The sequence below is a fragment of the Microtus oregoni genome, unplaced genomic scaffold (assembly GCF_018167655.1).
Source record: "Microtus oregoni isolate MIOR12 unplaced genomic scaffold, Mior012 000008F_ref0000371, whole genome shotgun sequence".
NCBI classification, from domain to species: domain Eukaryota; kingdom Metazoa; phylum Chordata; class Mammalia; order Rodentia; family Cricetidae; genus Microtus; species Microtus oregoni.
This window is the reverse complement of record NW_024543067.1, coordinates 10354533-10371290: the sequence shown is the minus strand read 5'-3', so window position 1 is coordinate 10371290 and position 16758 is coordinate 10354533. Positions and strand designations below refer to the sequence as shown.

The following is a 16758-nucleotide window of genomic DNA, read 5'->3' as shown; positions in this document are numbered from 1 at the left end:
CAGCCTTGTGCCGACTGGGTTGGGTCAGTCGAGCTTAGAAACGAGCGGGAAAGGCTGGGGCCGCGGGAGGCCGAGGATAGGTTTTGTGGAGTCCCCAATACTCACAGACTCCGGCAAACTCTTCCCAGTGCAGGCGTCCTCTTCTCTGGGCTCTGGGTTTAGATTTGCCAGTTTCAGACGACGACCCCTCGGAGGTCGACCTGGAAGTGCCATTGAGGCCGCGAGTAGGAGCAGGAGGCGGTGGGGCACTGGAGAGAGCCTGGCGGCCGGCCAGGCCGGAAGCTGCGGGGAGCAGTCCCAGCGCCGCGGGCCAGTCGCGGGAGGGGGTCGCCGCAGAAGATCCAAAAAGAATCGCGTGAAGCTGCAAGGCAGGCTAGAAAGCTGGTGGAGCAGCGTCCGGAAGGCTGGAGAGTCTGGGAGCTGAGCAGGACGGACGGCGGGAAGGGTGTGGGGGAACGAGAGAAACAAACCCAGCAAATCATTAGGGTCTTGTCACACACATGAGACCTCTTGCTCAAGTATTTTGAGATTTTACTTTGGGGTTGTAGGAGAAGGTCGGTGAAAGCAAAAGGAAAAGAGCGAGGTTAGACTCTCCCTTCACTTCTTCTTTCCTAAAACGATGCTGTTCAAGGTTGTGGTCCCTGGACGAGCTGCTGTTGCCAATACCCAATACCCAGCTGCTCCACAAAAATGCAAAATTTCTGTCCCTAACCCCGCCTCGGTCATCAGAACCTGCTCGTTAACATCCCCGTGGGATCTGTATGCATGTTCAACATGGCGTGCCTGTGTAAGGTTTGTGTTCACATCTATTCATTTTTGCACTTCTTCCTTTCTCGCCCTGTCCTTATCCGACAAACCACTATGCATTTGAGGTAGTGACTAGGCACTCACTTGATTACCACGTCCTACTGGGGTAGCTTTTAAGTGAGACGTGAATGGAAGATGCAGGTGGCTGGTGAATGCCAGACCCACATTGGGCTGTGGGGAGAAGGGGCTGGCCCACTTGACCTTAGCGTTCATTGGAGTGGAGGAGACCAGGGTTTTATAAGCCTTCCTACTGCAGAATTCTTTTCTGAACTCCATCTTCAGACGTCTTCTGCTTTCTGCGTGTTTCTAGGAGACTTTAAGAGAGTAACTACCCTGTAGGTAGTTAAAAAAATATCATTCGTGGGCATGCAGTAGTCAGGAGCACAGGGTTCTAGAAATAACCTCTCCACTAACAACCCTCAACTGTGGGAAGGGAACTTTAGGGTTTATCTACTTGTTTTGTGAAAATGAAAGAATGAAGTTAGTCTTTAAAAAGTTCTTTTAGCTGGGGGGAGTGGGGTGGCTCATGATTTTAATCCCAGCACTTGGACAGGCAAATCTGTGAGTTCAAGGCCAGCCTGGTCTATATAAGTGAGTTTCAGGACAGCCAGGATTGTGTGGAGAGTACAGAGAGACTTTTGTTTTGTTTTGCTTTGATTGCTTGTTTTAAAGAATCTTTAAACTTTAACTATTCTTGCCTTAGGAGAATGAAGATGCACAGCAGCTAAGGCTGGGGATGTAGCTCACTTGGTAGGTTGCTTACCTAGCATGCTTACCTAGCCCTAGTTCAGCATAGCAAAACTGCCCCTATGCCAGGAATCCCAGCACTGAGGAGGTGGGGAAGTTAGTGGAGGCAAACTCATCCTCAACTTAGTCAATTTGAGGTCAGTGTAAACTACTTGAGAACCTGGGAATCTTTCTCAAAGAAGAGGAGGGTCAAGAGGAAGGGAGGGGAAGGAGGAGGGGAAAGTGGAAGGGAAGGAGGAAGGGGAAAAAGGGAGAGAAGGAGGGATCAATGGAGGGGAAGGAGGAGGGGGAAGAAGAGAATATATACAGTAGGATTGCCAAAAAGAACTATTTCTCAAAAAATTTTATTACCTTTTAAAAAATGTTGCTGAGTAGTGCAAGGTCTTAAATATTCCATTTTTTGACCTCAGATTCCTGGGTTCGAGGATTACAGGTAAGTGCCACACTGTGCCTTAGTATTGTTTGAAGGCCACTTGCTTTAGGATTGCATCTTTGTCTTTCTTAGCTACTTAAGTCCTAACATTTAGTGTAGTTACAAACCGGAACCTAACTCTGCCAATGCAAACACTTCCCTCAAGCAAAACACAAAAACATTTCAATCTGTCTGTGAAAAAAAAAAGAGTAGTGTTGCCAAGAAAAATGAAAGTAGAGTCGGGAGCAAGGAATAAAAGTGACAGTGTGTTCAGGCTCGGGTGGGGAGAGCGCCAGGGACAGCTGGGCTCAGGTCCGAGGGGCCAAGCGCAGGCGCTCTCCAGGGTCCTGAAGGCGGGAGCGGCCGCGGGCACTCCCGGCCCTGGCTTGGTTCCCGGAGTGGTAGTCACCCGGCCAGCCTGTTTTCTTTTGTCGGTGGAAGCCCTGTGGGAAGGGATTGTCGGGGGATGTGGGGTGGAGGGAGGGAAACCTAGCAACCCATTCTCATTCATGAGGCCTTTCTGGGAAGCCGCCCAGCCACGTCTGATTCGTCTCTGTTGTTTGTATGCGCAGGGGAGAATTGATCTGGGTTTACATTTCCGCATAAGTACACTCAGTGACTGTTGTTTTCCTTCACTACCATTTCTTGGGGGAATGGGGTCATCCTACAATTTTCGAGCTCCAGGTTCACAGGCCCCCTCACCTGCCTTCTGCCATGGTGCACTTGCTTTTGCGAATGGAGCTATGAATACTGGAGATTTGTGGAGATATGCCAGTAGCTCACTTGTACAGGGTAAGTTAGCCATTTGGAAAACTCAGACTTGCCACCCCATCCAGAGACCGAGGATCGCCTTGCCTTGAGAGGGGGCAGTGAACGTATCCCTGTCTCTGTCTCTGTCTCTGTCTCTCTGTCTCTGTCTCTCTCTCTCTCTCTCTCTCTCTCTCTCTCTCTGTGTGTGTGTGTGTGTGTGTGTGTGTGTGTGTTGGTGGCAGTGGGTTGTTCAACGCATGCCAACACATTTAGATGCCCTAAGGGGCCGGACCTGGGCAGTTCTTATGGGCGCAGCTACCTGGACCATGGACCTGGGTCGCACCTGCTCCTGGTTCCTGAGTCCCAGGGCAGTCCCAGACCCTTTGCCAACCTGTGCAGGAACGCCAGCAGTTGGCTGGAGCTAGAAAGTTAAAACGGGATTGGCTTCTTCCCAGCGACCTACACCTGGACGGTGCCCAGCCTCAACCATTGCTACTCGTCCACGCCCTTGCACGGGGAAAGTTAGAATGCAGTCAAAACGCTGCCAGCGCTTGGCACACTTCCGAGACTGTTTGGACTGCCTCCAAGGGACCTGAAAAAGCTTAGTGCCTTTTGTAGACCCCAGCTTTTGGAGTAATAGTGTTTGTGAAAATTCGACCCTCTCTTATCCTCCCCCTATTCCCAGCCGGTCTTCTCCAGTCTCTCAAGCTCCTTTCCTGGGTATGCCTCATTAGGCATTTTGCTCTGGTCTTCTGCTTCAACACAGAGACTCTTTTGAAGGAGCTGTGGAAGTGTTCAGGCAGAATAAGATTCCTAAAAGATCCCAGAGAAACAAAGTTTGCTCTCGTTTGCTCATCTGGAGACACCATTTGGGTTCCTTAGACAATTCTGGTCTTAAACCTCCTGCTCTGGAAGCCTAGGTGGGACCCTGAGTGTAAGAACAGTGGGTGTGAATGGTAGTGATCTCTAGGCCCCAACAGCATGGACAGAGAGGGCCACAGAGTATTGATGCAATCACAAAATTCAGTCTGAAGAAAGCTATCTCAGAAGAGACCTTCAGCAATCTGTCTGACCGCCCCTCCCTCCCAACCCAGCCACCTCCTGGATGCTGAAAATTGAACACAGGTACATTACACGCTACACAGGTGCCCTACCACAAGCCTTACCTCCAGTCCCCTGGTTGTCAGTGTTTTAAACTCACTTTTTAAATAGCTCTTCATATTCACAGATCGCTCTGTGCTACCAGCTGGCGTGACCCTTCCCAGTTTATATCTTGAAATTTGGACCCTGAGCACCTCAGGACCTTGCTTGGAAGCAGAGTCATTGCAAGTGTTATTAGTCAAGGTGAGGTCATGCCGGAGTTGGATGGCTGTATTCTACTGAGTGGTCTCTTTATAAAAAGGGAGGATGTGGACCTACCCTTGCCCATAGGGAGAACGCTGTATAGGCATGGAGACAGAGATTGCGGTGATGTGTCTACAACCCAAGCAATGCCAAAGACTCTTAGCAAAATGCTAGAGCTCAGATGAGGCCTAGGACAGATTCTCCCTCAGAAGGAATTTGACCTCCAGATTGCAACACAGAAACCCTGGCTGAGTTTCCAGCCTGCTTGTCCTGTCCTGCAGATTAGCATCAGTTCTTATTTGAATTTGCAAGCTGTTGTCTTGTTTCAGACTTTAGGCTTGTCAGTGTTCTCAACTTCCTGAAGCTTAAATCTTTCCAACACACACACCCCTCACGTATATTCACATGTAATAGAAGTCAGTAAGAATCTTCTCTCTTGTGCCTATCGCTGTCTTGATGGTGCCCAAAACAGTGCTTGCCCCTCAGTAAATGGTTCAATACATAGTCAGTGAACAGATGAACCACGAATAAATTAAAAATCCCTCAGCCAGATAGGGCACATGATTCCTAAATATGCTATCACATGGATGAATCTTGAACATTTTTTGCTAAATGAAAGAAGCCAGATACAGGAAGACAAATATTACAAGAATCCATTCATAGGAGGTACCAAGAACAGGCAAATTTAGAGACAGAAAGTAGAGCAGAGGTTGCTAGGGGCTGAAGAGGAGGGAGAGTGAAGTTATTGTTTGTTTGGAAAGAAAAAGTTCTAGAAGTAGATAATGGTAATAGGCATAAAACATGATAAATAAAGCTAATGCCATGGACTCATTTAGCTAAAATGGCTAATCCTGCAAGTGGTGTGTTGCTTCTATTTCACTGCAATCAACGGAATCACTTCTAGACTGCAAGGGGGTGAAGATAGAGCTCAATGGCAGAGCACTGGCCAGGATGCATAAAGCCTGAGTCCAAACAAGCAAGGGAACAAACAAACTCTTCCAGGCATGAGCTTCCGGTCCACCAGGGACAAAGGGAGGGCACAGCAGGTTGACGCTCATTCTGTCACTGAATTTTCACTCTCCTAGGTTTTCTCACGTTGATGTATGCTGTCACTACTCAGAGTGTTTTAAGATACACACTGCCTAGTATAATTCTCCTCTTAGTATTTGTTGAAAGGTAGATTATAGCATAATCAAGTAAAAAGAACTATCTGAAACAAACAGAGAAGCAGGGCATGGGTAGAAAGGGTAGAAGGGTGTTTCATGCTACTACATTTTTCTCTGCATTTTTAAAAAAATGCTAAGATATGGTGGTTAGAATAAGAATAGTCCCCATAGGGTCATATATTTCAATGTTTTTGGAGTGGCACTATTTAAAAAGATTAAGAGGTATGGCTCTGTTGGAGGAAGTATGTCACTGGGGGTGGCTTCTGAGCTTTTTAAAAGCCCAAGCCAGGCCCAGTGTCTCTGCTCTTGCTGCCTGAGGATCCAAATGTAGAACTCTCAGTTTCTGCCTCTGTGCCTCTGTGCTTCCTGCCATGATGATAATAACCTAACTGCTGAAACTGTAAGCCAGTCCCAACTAAACCCTTTTCTTTATAAGAGTTGCCATGGTCATGGTGTCTCTCCATAACAACAGATCACTGACTGGAATGCAAGGTCTCCATACATAGCCTAGGTTAACCTCATCCTTACAACCCTGCAGCCTCAGCCCTCCAAACGCTAGTACCACACACACACACACACACACACACACACACACACACACACGCCCTCCTTTAGTCATTCTTTCAACACTATTTATTATATATCTTCTATATTGTTTTCCTGAAGGGCTTGGAATTCGACATGAGTAGGAAAGGATGTGGGCATCCTTCTTGAAGGTTTGGTGATTTAGAGGATAGGAAGAATTATGTAGAATAAACCTGGTAAGTGGATCATTTAGAAGATGTTAGATTTATTAAAAAGCAATAGGAAGTTGCTAAAATGTTGAAAGGAAGCAAATGGCAGAATCCAATTGTGTTGTATTGAGTATTTGTTAATTGAACTTAGAGGTGTTATGATATGGAGTTGATAACTGTTAGCCAGGATGCTAAGCAGATAAAGTTCCATTATGCTAAGGAATGTTTGACATTTCTTCAGTTTGTGTACGTACATTGAGTTCCTTCCTCAGTTGCTTCTCTACCTTACTTTTGAGACAGTCTCTCACTGAATCTGGAGCTATTCAATTAATCAATTGACTAGATTGGCTGGCCAGTGAGTCCTAGAGATTCTCCTGTCTCCACTTCCCCAGTGCTGGGATTACAGGAGTGGTCCAAGAGGACCTAGTGTGTCTTTCCTTTATATAGGACTTGGGGATGAATGCTCAGGGCCTTATGTTTGGAGAGTAAGCATTTCACTAATTGAGCTGTTTTATCAGCCTGAATAATACACACACACACACACACACACACACACACACACACACACACGGCAAGGAAAAGGGAAAGGCCAACAGTGAAATTTCTTACTTAGAATCAGCACATTTGAGCTATCTCACCACAGAGCCCAGATTGGCATCACACTAATTGACTTCCGCCTCAACATCAAGTGAACTTGGATTATAGGCACGAATCCTTTAGTAGAGTAGTTTTAAAGCATTGTATTTTATCTTTTCTTCAATGGCAGAAGACTGGGATAAACGCTGTCCCAGTTGTACAGGCAAACCTCCTAGGTAAGAGGTTTAGCATAATGGGTATTCAGAAAAGGCCTAATGCCAAAGGGAGCACCTGCTGCATCTCCCAATGTCATGCTGGTAGACCCAGAAAATCAACAAACAAGATGGCAAGAACAAGGGAAGACACTGTGTGTTCCAAGTGGGCAATTTGCGGGAGGGCTCTGCAGGACTGTCTGGGCTTTGTAGCTTTTTCCAGCAGTGTCTAATGAAGTGAGCTCTCTGAGGCCTTACTTTGCCATGCAGAGGCCTGTTATTCTCTGCTTTTTTTCCTTTTCTGGCCTGGCTGCTGAAAAAATTGTAAGCAGTCATTGATTTCTTTGAGTGACTGAATTAGACTGCTTTGCTTAGCATTTTAAAGGGTTCTTTTTCTTGGGGAAGTTGGAGGTTGATAGTGTTTTTGAAATGATACATTTTGGGAGCTATTCAGGATTCATAACTAACATCAACTTTTTTTTAGGGCACATGAGTGTTTGAAAGAAGATTTTTTTAAAATAGTTTTAATTTGAAGAAGTCAAGAAATAACAAAACTGTACATGACGGCGGGGATGAAGCAAAGAAATAATATTTTTTTTCGAGACAGGGTTTCTCTGTGGCTTTGGAGCCTGTCCTGGAACTAGCTCTGTAGACCAGGCTGGTCTCGAACTCACAGAGATCCACCCGCCTCTGCCTCCCGAGTGCTGGGATTAAAGGCGTGCGCCACCACCGCCCGGCTGCAAAGAAACAATTTTTTGTCTACTAATGTATTGATCAATCAGCACTGATTTGGTTTTTACTATGTGCCCAGTAAGCGTGAGCACCACCTGTAGAAGCAGATAACAAAGTCAGCTGCTTCTGGAAAGAAACTGTCTACAAACCAAGCATATTGGCTTCCAGAGGCTCAGAACCGTATGGACTCTGGACACACAGGTGCAGGTTCTCTGAGGACATTTGAAGACTGTGTGTCTTTAACCTTGTTCAGATCCTGACTCCTCCACTGCTGGGGATTTAATCCAGGGCCAGGGGTGTGCTAGGCAAGCATTATGTAAATGAGCCACTCCCCAACTCCAACATTTTGACATACTTATCTCATTTGATCCTTTTTCAAAGCAACATATTAAAATGTATATGTGGGTGTTTGTGTTAATTTTTTTAATTTAATTTTTTAACCCACCCACACATTCTTTGGCAAACACGGGGTTGACAAGGAAGATGTGAATTTTTCTTTTAGTTACAATTATAAAACTTATGAAGAACAGAATCAAAATACAAGAAACCAAACATTCAAGCTAGGACTTGGTGTGATATGAGAAAAATAATTTAAATTTTTAAAACTGTTTGCCTTATTTTTTGTAGATGGTAAAACCAAGGCTCAGAGAATGAAACCCAACCTAGACCTGATTAAAAAGAAACCCAGTCAGGCGATGGTGGCGCACGCCTTTAATCCCAGCACTCGGGAGGCAGAGGCAGGCGGATCTCTGTGAGTTCGAGACCAGCCTGGTCTACAGAGCTAGTTCCAGGACAGGCTCCAAAGCCACAGAGAAACCCTGTCTCGAAAAGACCAAAAAAAAAAAAAAAAAAAAAAAAAAAAAAAAAGGAAACCCAGTCCTTGCACTTCCAAAGACATGATTTTCTATATAGTCATATTTCTTTTTTTCAGTTTGTATTAAAAGGATGCTTATTACACAACTTTTTAGGTGCTTAATAAAAAGGAGTTGTCAAGTAATCAAACTTCAGTGAGTGACAATCAAGCTTTGGGTTTTCCTGGCTGAGACTCACACAACACTTGAACCTTCTCTGAGTAGTCACCATTTGGTGTTCTTTTTCCCCTTGCTTTAGAAAAAAAAAAAAAGGGAGCCATTGTTGCACTAGTATGATGTGCAGAACCGGTGCCAAGAAGCAGCCACTCAGGTTGGATCTTCACTGAGGGAGAAGGAATTTCAAAATGCAGTGAGGTCTCTGCTCCACCCCCCAATTTCCTAACATCCCAAAGCATTCACTTTTAATTCCCGTTGTGATTACATTTCTGACGGACGAGCCAGGCAGAGTTGTAACTTGGCTTTTGACCAAGGCTGCTTAGAAAATGAGGACCCAGAAAAGTAGATAGGGGCCACAGAATCACCAACGGAATTTCTCTGTAATCAACAGAAGAAATCAGTGATAGACATTATCCATAAAGTGCAAAGACCATGACGATATATCAAATAGTTAAGAAAAGGGTGACCAATGAAATAAGGCATTGCTTGGAAGAAAGGATTAGTGCTTGCTAGCAACTTCCCTCACTTCCGGAAGCGTGGCTGAGATTTGAAGTAGAATAGAGTATGGTTCTGAGGAAGGGCTGAAAACAGCTCCAGACTCCAACTTGCTCAGATTATGGTTTCACTGCAGGGTGTGGTACATATTTGTGTTGTATTATTAATGTTTACTGGTACCTTGGGCTTTTCCACATTCCCAGCCTGTTCTGCAGTTAGATTGACCATGGGCCTAGCTCTGACAGGGGAACACACTTAGTGAAGCCATGGGACCCACCTTCCTGTGATATCTTAGGTCTTGGTTGTTACTGTCGCCTCCCTGGCAGGCACAGATGGGTTGCCTGAGTTGGGTTATCGTTTACTACATTTCTGCTGCTAACACAAAGTACTATGGGCTAGATTTCACAAGAAAGTTTATTTGGCTCATGAGCTCAGTGACTAGTAAATTCAAGGACATCCGCTGGGCTGGGCTGTATCATGATAAATGTGGAAAGTTAGCAAGAGAGGGTGGACAAGTGCCTCAGGTGCTACTGTAACAAACCTCTGCTGGGACAATTAACTTATTCTTGGGACAAAGACATTAATTGTGACAGCTACACCTTTATGAACAATCACTTCCTGTTAATCCCTGTGTACCAATAGTGTCACCTAGGGATCAAACCTCTAACATGTGGTTTGGGGAACACACCCAAACCACAGCAGCAAGCTACCTTGAAGATCTAACATCTGGCACCTGCTGTTTGCCGGTAAAGGGGAAGTCTCTTTGGGGCTCATGACAAAATCATTCACTAAACTCTATGAACATTTTATGAGACATTGAGAAGGTTGCTATTTGCTATTCTCCTTTAAAAGGATCACCTTTTTCATTTATCACTGCAAAGACATTGACTATTAGACTATATCAGTGCAAAGATATTGACTATTAGATTATTAGACTATTAGACTATATCAGTGCAAAGGCGTTGACTATTAGATACCTCATCAACTTAAAGCATTGTCCAGATAGCTGTGGAACAAAAGTCTCAGAGATATAACCAAGACTTTCTTGTGACAAGCTAAAGTATTATTTGGCTTTATTTTTGTTTAATTTATTTTATCCTTAAAACTCTGTTTTCTATTTTGTTCTTCCTTAAAATAGTAAATTTTGTGTAATTATAAGGTGCGGTATGATGTTTTTATGTATGAACACATGTTAAATGATTAAATAGTCAGGTTTATTAACATGCTTCATCTCACCTACTTGTGATTTTGGGGGGGATAGAGGATGTTTAAAACTCTCTAGTGTCCTTGAAATAAACAATTTAGGATTTTTAACTGTAGTCACCATGCTCTGTAACAAAACTCAAACTCCTGGGTCCACAGCCTGTTGAGTACATCCACATCTGCCTTAACTGGAAGAATTTCACACTAAGTCCCGGACTGCTTGAACCCACGCAGGACCAATATGGCAGACAGAACTCCGAGGAAACTCAAAGTGGGCCTTTCAAGAATGCCAGAAGAGCTAAGTTAATCGCCATGAAGTTATTTTCAGAGAACTTTGAGAAAGAAAAGGCACAGCTTTGGGCTCAGTTAATTTGTCATTTGTCCAGAAGTAGGATGGAGTAACAATGCCTTCAGAACACATTGATGGGGAGTTCCTGGATGCCACCAAGATGATCACTTTCTGACTAAGGCATTTTTCCTGTCTTCCTTCCTTCATATTTTCCTTCCACAAAGCACTGCATTTTAGCAGCTGCTCTTGGAGTCCTTGAAATTCATTTTTCTGCGCTCATTGCTTGAATTTTTTTAAAAGATTTATTTATTTATTATGTATACAACATTTTGCCTCCATTATGCCCCCACACCAGAGGAGGGTGCCAGATCTCATTACAGATGGTTGTGAGCCACCACGTGGTTGCTGCGAATTGAACTCAGGACCTATGGAAGAATAGCCAATGCTCTTAACCACTGAGCCATCTCTCCAGCCCCCTATGCTTGAAATTTTAACACTCAGCTCAAGCAATCACAGAGGGCTGGAAGAAGAGAGCATTTTGGACCACAGTTCTGGAAAGGTATTTGCATTGGGATGAGGTAAAAATTATGCTGAAGAAACAGCTCTCTTGTCTCATCCCTGGCCATATTTATTACCAGACCAGAATACACACACACAGTAGACATGCATGTCTGAGTCTATATTTAGATATTGAGGTCTCACCAGACTGGTTGCAATGATGTCTGCCCTTCTCATGTCTCCTGTCTTGGAAGACTGCTGACCCAGGATGTATCTGGCCTCCCATTTCTACTCTTTGTCATGAAAGGAAGTAAAAACCCTAATGAAGAAAGGCATAGGAGAGTTTATGTCCATACACCGTTTGAGGGAGAACTCATTTTGTGGTAAAATAGTGCCGTGTTAGAAAACTTATAATCAAATTCATGGTTCAGAAAGATTCATTGAGAATTCTGTATTCCAAAGCACAAGATCTCAGTTTACCAGTCCTCTTTTGAGACAGGGTCTTGAATTTGTTATGTAGACAAGGGAGGTCTTGAATTATCACTTGCACCTCCACCAAGTGTTGGCTTTACAGTTAGTTAGCATTTTCCTCTGAGGCTCTAGGGTCTTGGCAGTTGGCCAGGCAAGGTACCCCACACCTTTAATTACAGTACTTGGGAGGCAGAAGCAGACAAATTTCTGTGAGTTCAAGGCCAGCCTTGTCTACACAGCGAGTATCAGTACGACAAGGACTACACAGTAAGACCCTATTTAAAAAGAAAGAGGAAGAGAAGGAGGAAGATAAAAGGACAGGATGCTGGGAATTCTAAAGGAAGCCTCATTGAGATTCTGGAAAAAAAAAACCTCAAAAGTCTTAGGAAATACCTGAAATTTACCAGACGTACAAAGGCCCTCCCTCCTTAAAGATATATAAACATCAAGGGCTGCAAAGGAGATGCTCAGACCAGCTAAGCTACCCGAGGGAGACACCCTCCAACCTGTTCAGCTGCCTGCAAGTCCTGCAGTAAACTGGAGGGGGTTCAGATTTCACCAGTTGTCACTCATGCTGGAGTGGGCTTCTGGTGATGCTGCTGTGTTTCAGTTGTTCCTGCTCCAGTACGGAACCCCTGCACACGTGAGGAGGACATCAGTTGCTGTCTACTTCATTCCCTTGAGACAGGGACTATCACAGAACAAGCAGCTCATCTATTTCAGACAGCTGCCCAGTGAGTTCCTGGAATCTGCCCATCTCTACCACCTAATGATGAGATCACATGCACATGGAACCACGTTCAGCTTTTATGTGTATGCTAGGAATTCAAAGGCAAGGCTTCACATCTGGCACTTTTACCGACTGACCCATCCTCCCAGTCTGCAGTCTACTTTTTAAATTACTTTGGCAACTATCACTTTAGCGCTGAAAACAGTCAGAAAACCCAGATTCATGTCACCGCTCATCTGACTTCTGATTTCCCATATGTAACCAACAATATTTCCAAACTTGTTTTTTAAACTTCTAAGCCTGGTCTGACAGGCTCAATAGACTGACTTAATGAAGTTGGGCAAGGATCCAAATGGAAGGAACAACCAGAAAAGCCACGATAATAAATGTAAGCAATTAGCATGTCGATAACATCAGTCTAACCTGTCTGCCAGATTTTCTTAAACCTTTTGTTCTGAAATCAGTATAAATTTGCAGGAAATTGCAATGTGCATTCAATTTAGCTCTAAGAAGATTGCATAACTTCAGTTCAATATGAAAACCAGGAGATCAACATTGGCACAGTTCATAGTGGCTGTTCAGATTCCCCATGTATCACACACACTTGTGTGTTTGGGAATGTGTACATGTAGCTATGTGAGATTTTATCACATGCTAGATTTGTGGACCAGTCAGGAAAATCAAGATGTATCACTGCAAGGCTCCTACTACGTCATTCTCCTCTTTATCGAGCTATACCCGTCACTTTGCTTTCATCTCTAATCTTGAGCAACAATTAATCTGTTCTCCATCTCTATTATTTTAGTCCAAGGATTGTATCTGCGTGGAATCATCCAGTATGATCTTTGGGAATTAGCTTCTTATCCTTCAGCATTGCCTTGACATCTGTAATGCTTGTGGCAAACTCTGTTTCCTGACCTTACCCCCCACTGACAACCTCCTGCACTCCCGCTGCAGCCCCAGAGAAACACTTCCACTACCAACCATCTTTTTCCAGATGAAACCAGTGTCCTGGACACTGGCTCCCCACCTCACTTGGCACTTATTGCAAAGATGTAAATTTTGTTGCAGATGCCTGAGCCTTTGTGTTTCAAGGTGTAGATCTTTCAGCCCTTGCTGTAGCTGTTACCCATAGGGAAGAAGAGCGATTACTGAACAGAGCTGGGGGAGTAGTACCAAAGTAACAAAGGATGGAGTCACTGTTGCAAAGGCAATTGATTTAAAAGCTAGACACAAAAATACTGGCCTTAAACTTGCTCAAGGTGTTGCCAATAACACAAATGAAGAGGCTGGCACTACTGTTGCTACTGTTTTGGCCTGTTCTGTTGCCAAGAAGGAGGTTGAGAAGATCAGCAAAGGTGCTAGCTAGTCCAGTGGAGAGCAGAAGAGGTGTGGTACTGGCTATTGACGCTGTCATTTCTGAACTTAAAAAAAAAAAATAGTCTGGGGCCGGGCGGTGGTGGCGCACGCCTGTAATCCCAGCACTCGGGAGGCAGAGGCAGGAGGACCAGCCTGGTCTACAGAGCTAGTTCCAGGACAGGCTCCAAAAACCACAGAGAAAACCCTGTCTCGAAAAAAAAAAAAATAGTCTGAACCTGTGACAATTTTTGAAGAAACTGTTCAAGTTGTGATGATTTCTGCAAATGGAGACAAAGATATTGGAAGCATCATTTCTAATGTTGGAAGAAAGCGCGTCATCACAGGAAAGTATAAAAAAATCTGAATGATGAATTAGAAATTATTGAAGGAATGAAGTTTGGTAGAGGATGTATTTCTCAATATTTTATTAATACTTTGAGAGGTAAAAGTGTGAATTCCAAGATGCCCGTGTTCTGTTGAAAGAAAAGAAACGTCCTAGTGTCCAGTCCATTGAACCTGTTCTTGAAATGGCGAGTGCTCATCAGAAGCTTTTGGTCATAACTGTTGAAGATTCTGCTGCAGAAGCTCTAACTCTAAGCACAGTGGCTTTGAACAGGCTAAAAATTGGTCTTTAGGTTGTAGCAGCCAAAGCTCCTGGGGTTGGGGACAATAGGAAGAACCTGCTTAAAGATACGGCTGCTATTACTGGTGGTGCTGTATTTGAAGAAGAGGGATTGCGGCTTAATCTTAACAATGTTCAAACTCAGGACTGAGAAAAGTTGGAGAGGTTGTCACCAAAGACAATGCCATCCCTTGAGTGCAAAGGTGACAAAGCTGAAAATTGTATTCACGAAATCACAAGGCAGGCACAGCTGGTGACTATGCAGAGGAAAAGCTAAGGGAGTGACTGGCTAAACTTCCAGGTTGGAGGGCCACACGATGCTGAGGGGAATGAGAGGGAAGACGAGTTACAGATGCTCTCAATGCTACAGGAACAGCTGTTGCAGATGGCTTTGTTCTAGGAATGGATTGCTCTCTGTTTTGGTGCATCCCAGCCTTGAATTCATTAAAGGATGATAATAAAGATCAGGAAATAGGTATAGAAATTATTCAATGACCATTCAAAATTCCTGCAGTGACTATTGGTGGAGGATTTTGAGTTTGAGGCCAGTTTTAGCTACTTAGTGAAACCCTATCTGAAAACACCAAAAATGACCAGTTAGCCGAATCAACCCTGTGCTTAGTTGTTGATGATGGGAGGAGTGGCAGAAATCCATACTGCTCACAAACATCAAAAAAGTAAAATTATTTCTACAAAAAAGACTCACAATAAACTTTTTTTTCCTCATCGTTTACCCTGTCTTCTGCTTGGGTCAACTAGTTAAAATAACATCAGAGGGAAGATTTGGAGAATTAAGTGCAGAGTCTGCAACATAATGATCCGTGTATAAGCCACGACTGAGGGACAGTGGCTGAGGGACAGCTGGGTTTTCCAGTGTTAACTAACATACATGGACAGGTTTTCTTTCTTTTTTTTTTTTAAATTTATTTATTAAAGATTTCTGCCTCCTCCCCGCCACCGCTTCCCATTTCCCTCCCCCTCCCCCCGATTAAGTCCCCCTCTCTGGTCAGCCCAAAGAGCAATCAGGGTTCCCTGCCCTGTGGGAAGTCCAAGGACCACCCACCTCCATCCAGGTCTAGTAAGGTGAGCATCCAAACTGCCTAGGCTCCCACAAAGCCAGTACGTGCAGTAGGATCAAAAACCCATTGTATGGACAGGTTGTCTATGGTCGGGTTTTGCAACATTTATTCCTGAGCTTTGCCAATTATTTCTTCAACATTGACACATGTAGCCGGGCGGTGGTGGTGCAGGCCTTTAATCCCAGCACTTGGGAGGCAGAGACAGGTGGATCTCTGTGAGTTCGAGGCCAGCCTGGTCTATAAGAGCTAGTTCCAAGAGAGGCTCTAGAGCTACAGAGAAACCCTGTCTCGAAAAACCAAAAAAGCAAAACAAAACAAAACAAAACATTGACACATGTACATTCTGCTCCATACCAGTAACCTTTAAGAGACACGTCTATAAATAGTTAAGAGGATTTGCAGTCTTACACTGTATGTTCTGCAAAGAAGTGTACAACACTGAACAGGAGAACTGTCACTATGGGAGCAATGCAGAAACTCGCACTTAGGAAACTAACTTTCGGAAGCTATACATTTTCAGGACAGCACCTTTTAGTTCTTAAATATTCATGTCCCTGTAGAAATTTATCATTATTCTGTAGCAATGGTTTTAGAAAGAAGTCTGTATTTTTCTTTCATAATTATCTGGCATATAGTATTTATATCAAAGAAAAATATTCAAGAGTTAAAAGCAATAGTGAAAGAAACTAAGGATAGGTTTTCTGCTTTTAAAACAATTATCTCCTAAAAGCAAACAAACAACCAAAGCTGTGGGGGATGTAGAGCAGGGCACCAGAGGCCAATGCTCCCCTCTCAAGAACAAAAGCACAAAAGTAAACAAACCATTAAACAAAACAAAAACTCAACTCAAAAAGCAAGGGCAAAGGGAAACTGTTTAGGATGTAGAAATCTGGACACCAGGTAATTTCCAAGTTTTTAGGTTTCCTGTAGATTGTTTCAAAAATATTCCTGGCAAATCTTCATTAATCTACGGTGGCTAATGATAATAAAACTGACTGCTGGCTTTACAGTCTTTACAGATTAACCTTTCCCTGCCAAAGTCACTGGGGATTGTGAAGATCATCTTACCTTGACACCAATCCCAGCCGGAGAGTCCCCTGTATTTTCTGCGGCTTGGTGAATTCTGAGATTATAATCTCCCTCTGCTCTGAACAGGGGCAGCAACTGTGTCCAGGTAGCCTGCCTGGGAAGATGCCCTTTGAGGCACTCTTGGTTTTCTTGGGAAAGGCTGGGCATGTTTTCCCAAGAAATGCCTCAGGCGGGTCTTGTCATCTGGTTTTACACCACTGGATCCTCTCTGTTCTTCGCCGGGCCCTGTCTGAAGATGCTGGGTACCTTCGTGCAAAGCTACTCTAAGCAAAGCAAAAGGCTGATCGGATCTGTGGATAAGCAGTGGCTTAGCCACGCATTTTAGCTTTCTATTCCAGGGAGAGCTGCTCACTGAGAGTGTATGTCATGACTGCCCTCTGTGGGCGAGTAAGTAAATTTTCGTCTTTCTAAGCCG

At 44.1% G+C, this 16758-nt stretch overlaps 1 protein-coding gene and 1 pseudogene across 1 annotated transcript in view; one reads left to right on the top strand and one right to left on the bottom strand.

Annotated features, from left to right (window-relative positions):
• Positions 1-16519, bottom strand: part of Rgs20 (regulator of G protein signaling 20) — a 75290-nt gene extending 58771 nt beyond the window's left edge. The window contains exons 1-2 of the mRNA XM_041657258.1: positions 16323-16519; positions 106-420 (exon numbers count right to left, since the gene is read on the bottom strand). Of these exons, the coding sequence (XP_041513192.1) occupies positions 106-420; positions 16323-16490 (483 nt within the window). The 5' untranslated portion in view covers positions 16491-16519. The remainder of the gene's footprint in view (positions 1-105; positions 421-16322) is intronic.
• LOC121451473 lies at positions 12036-14712 on the top strand (annotated as a pseudogene).
• Positions 16520-16758: the final 239 nt, after the last annotated feature.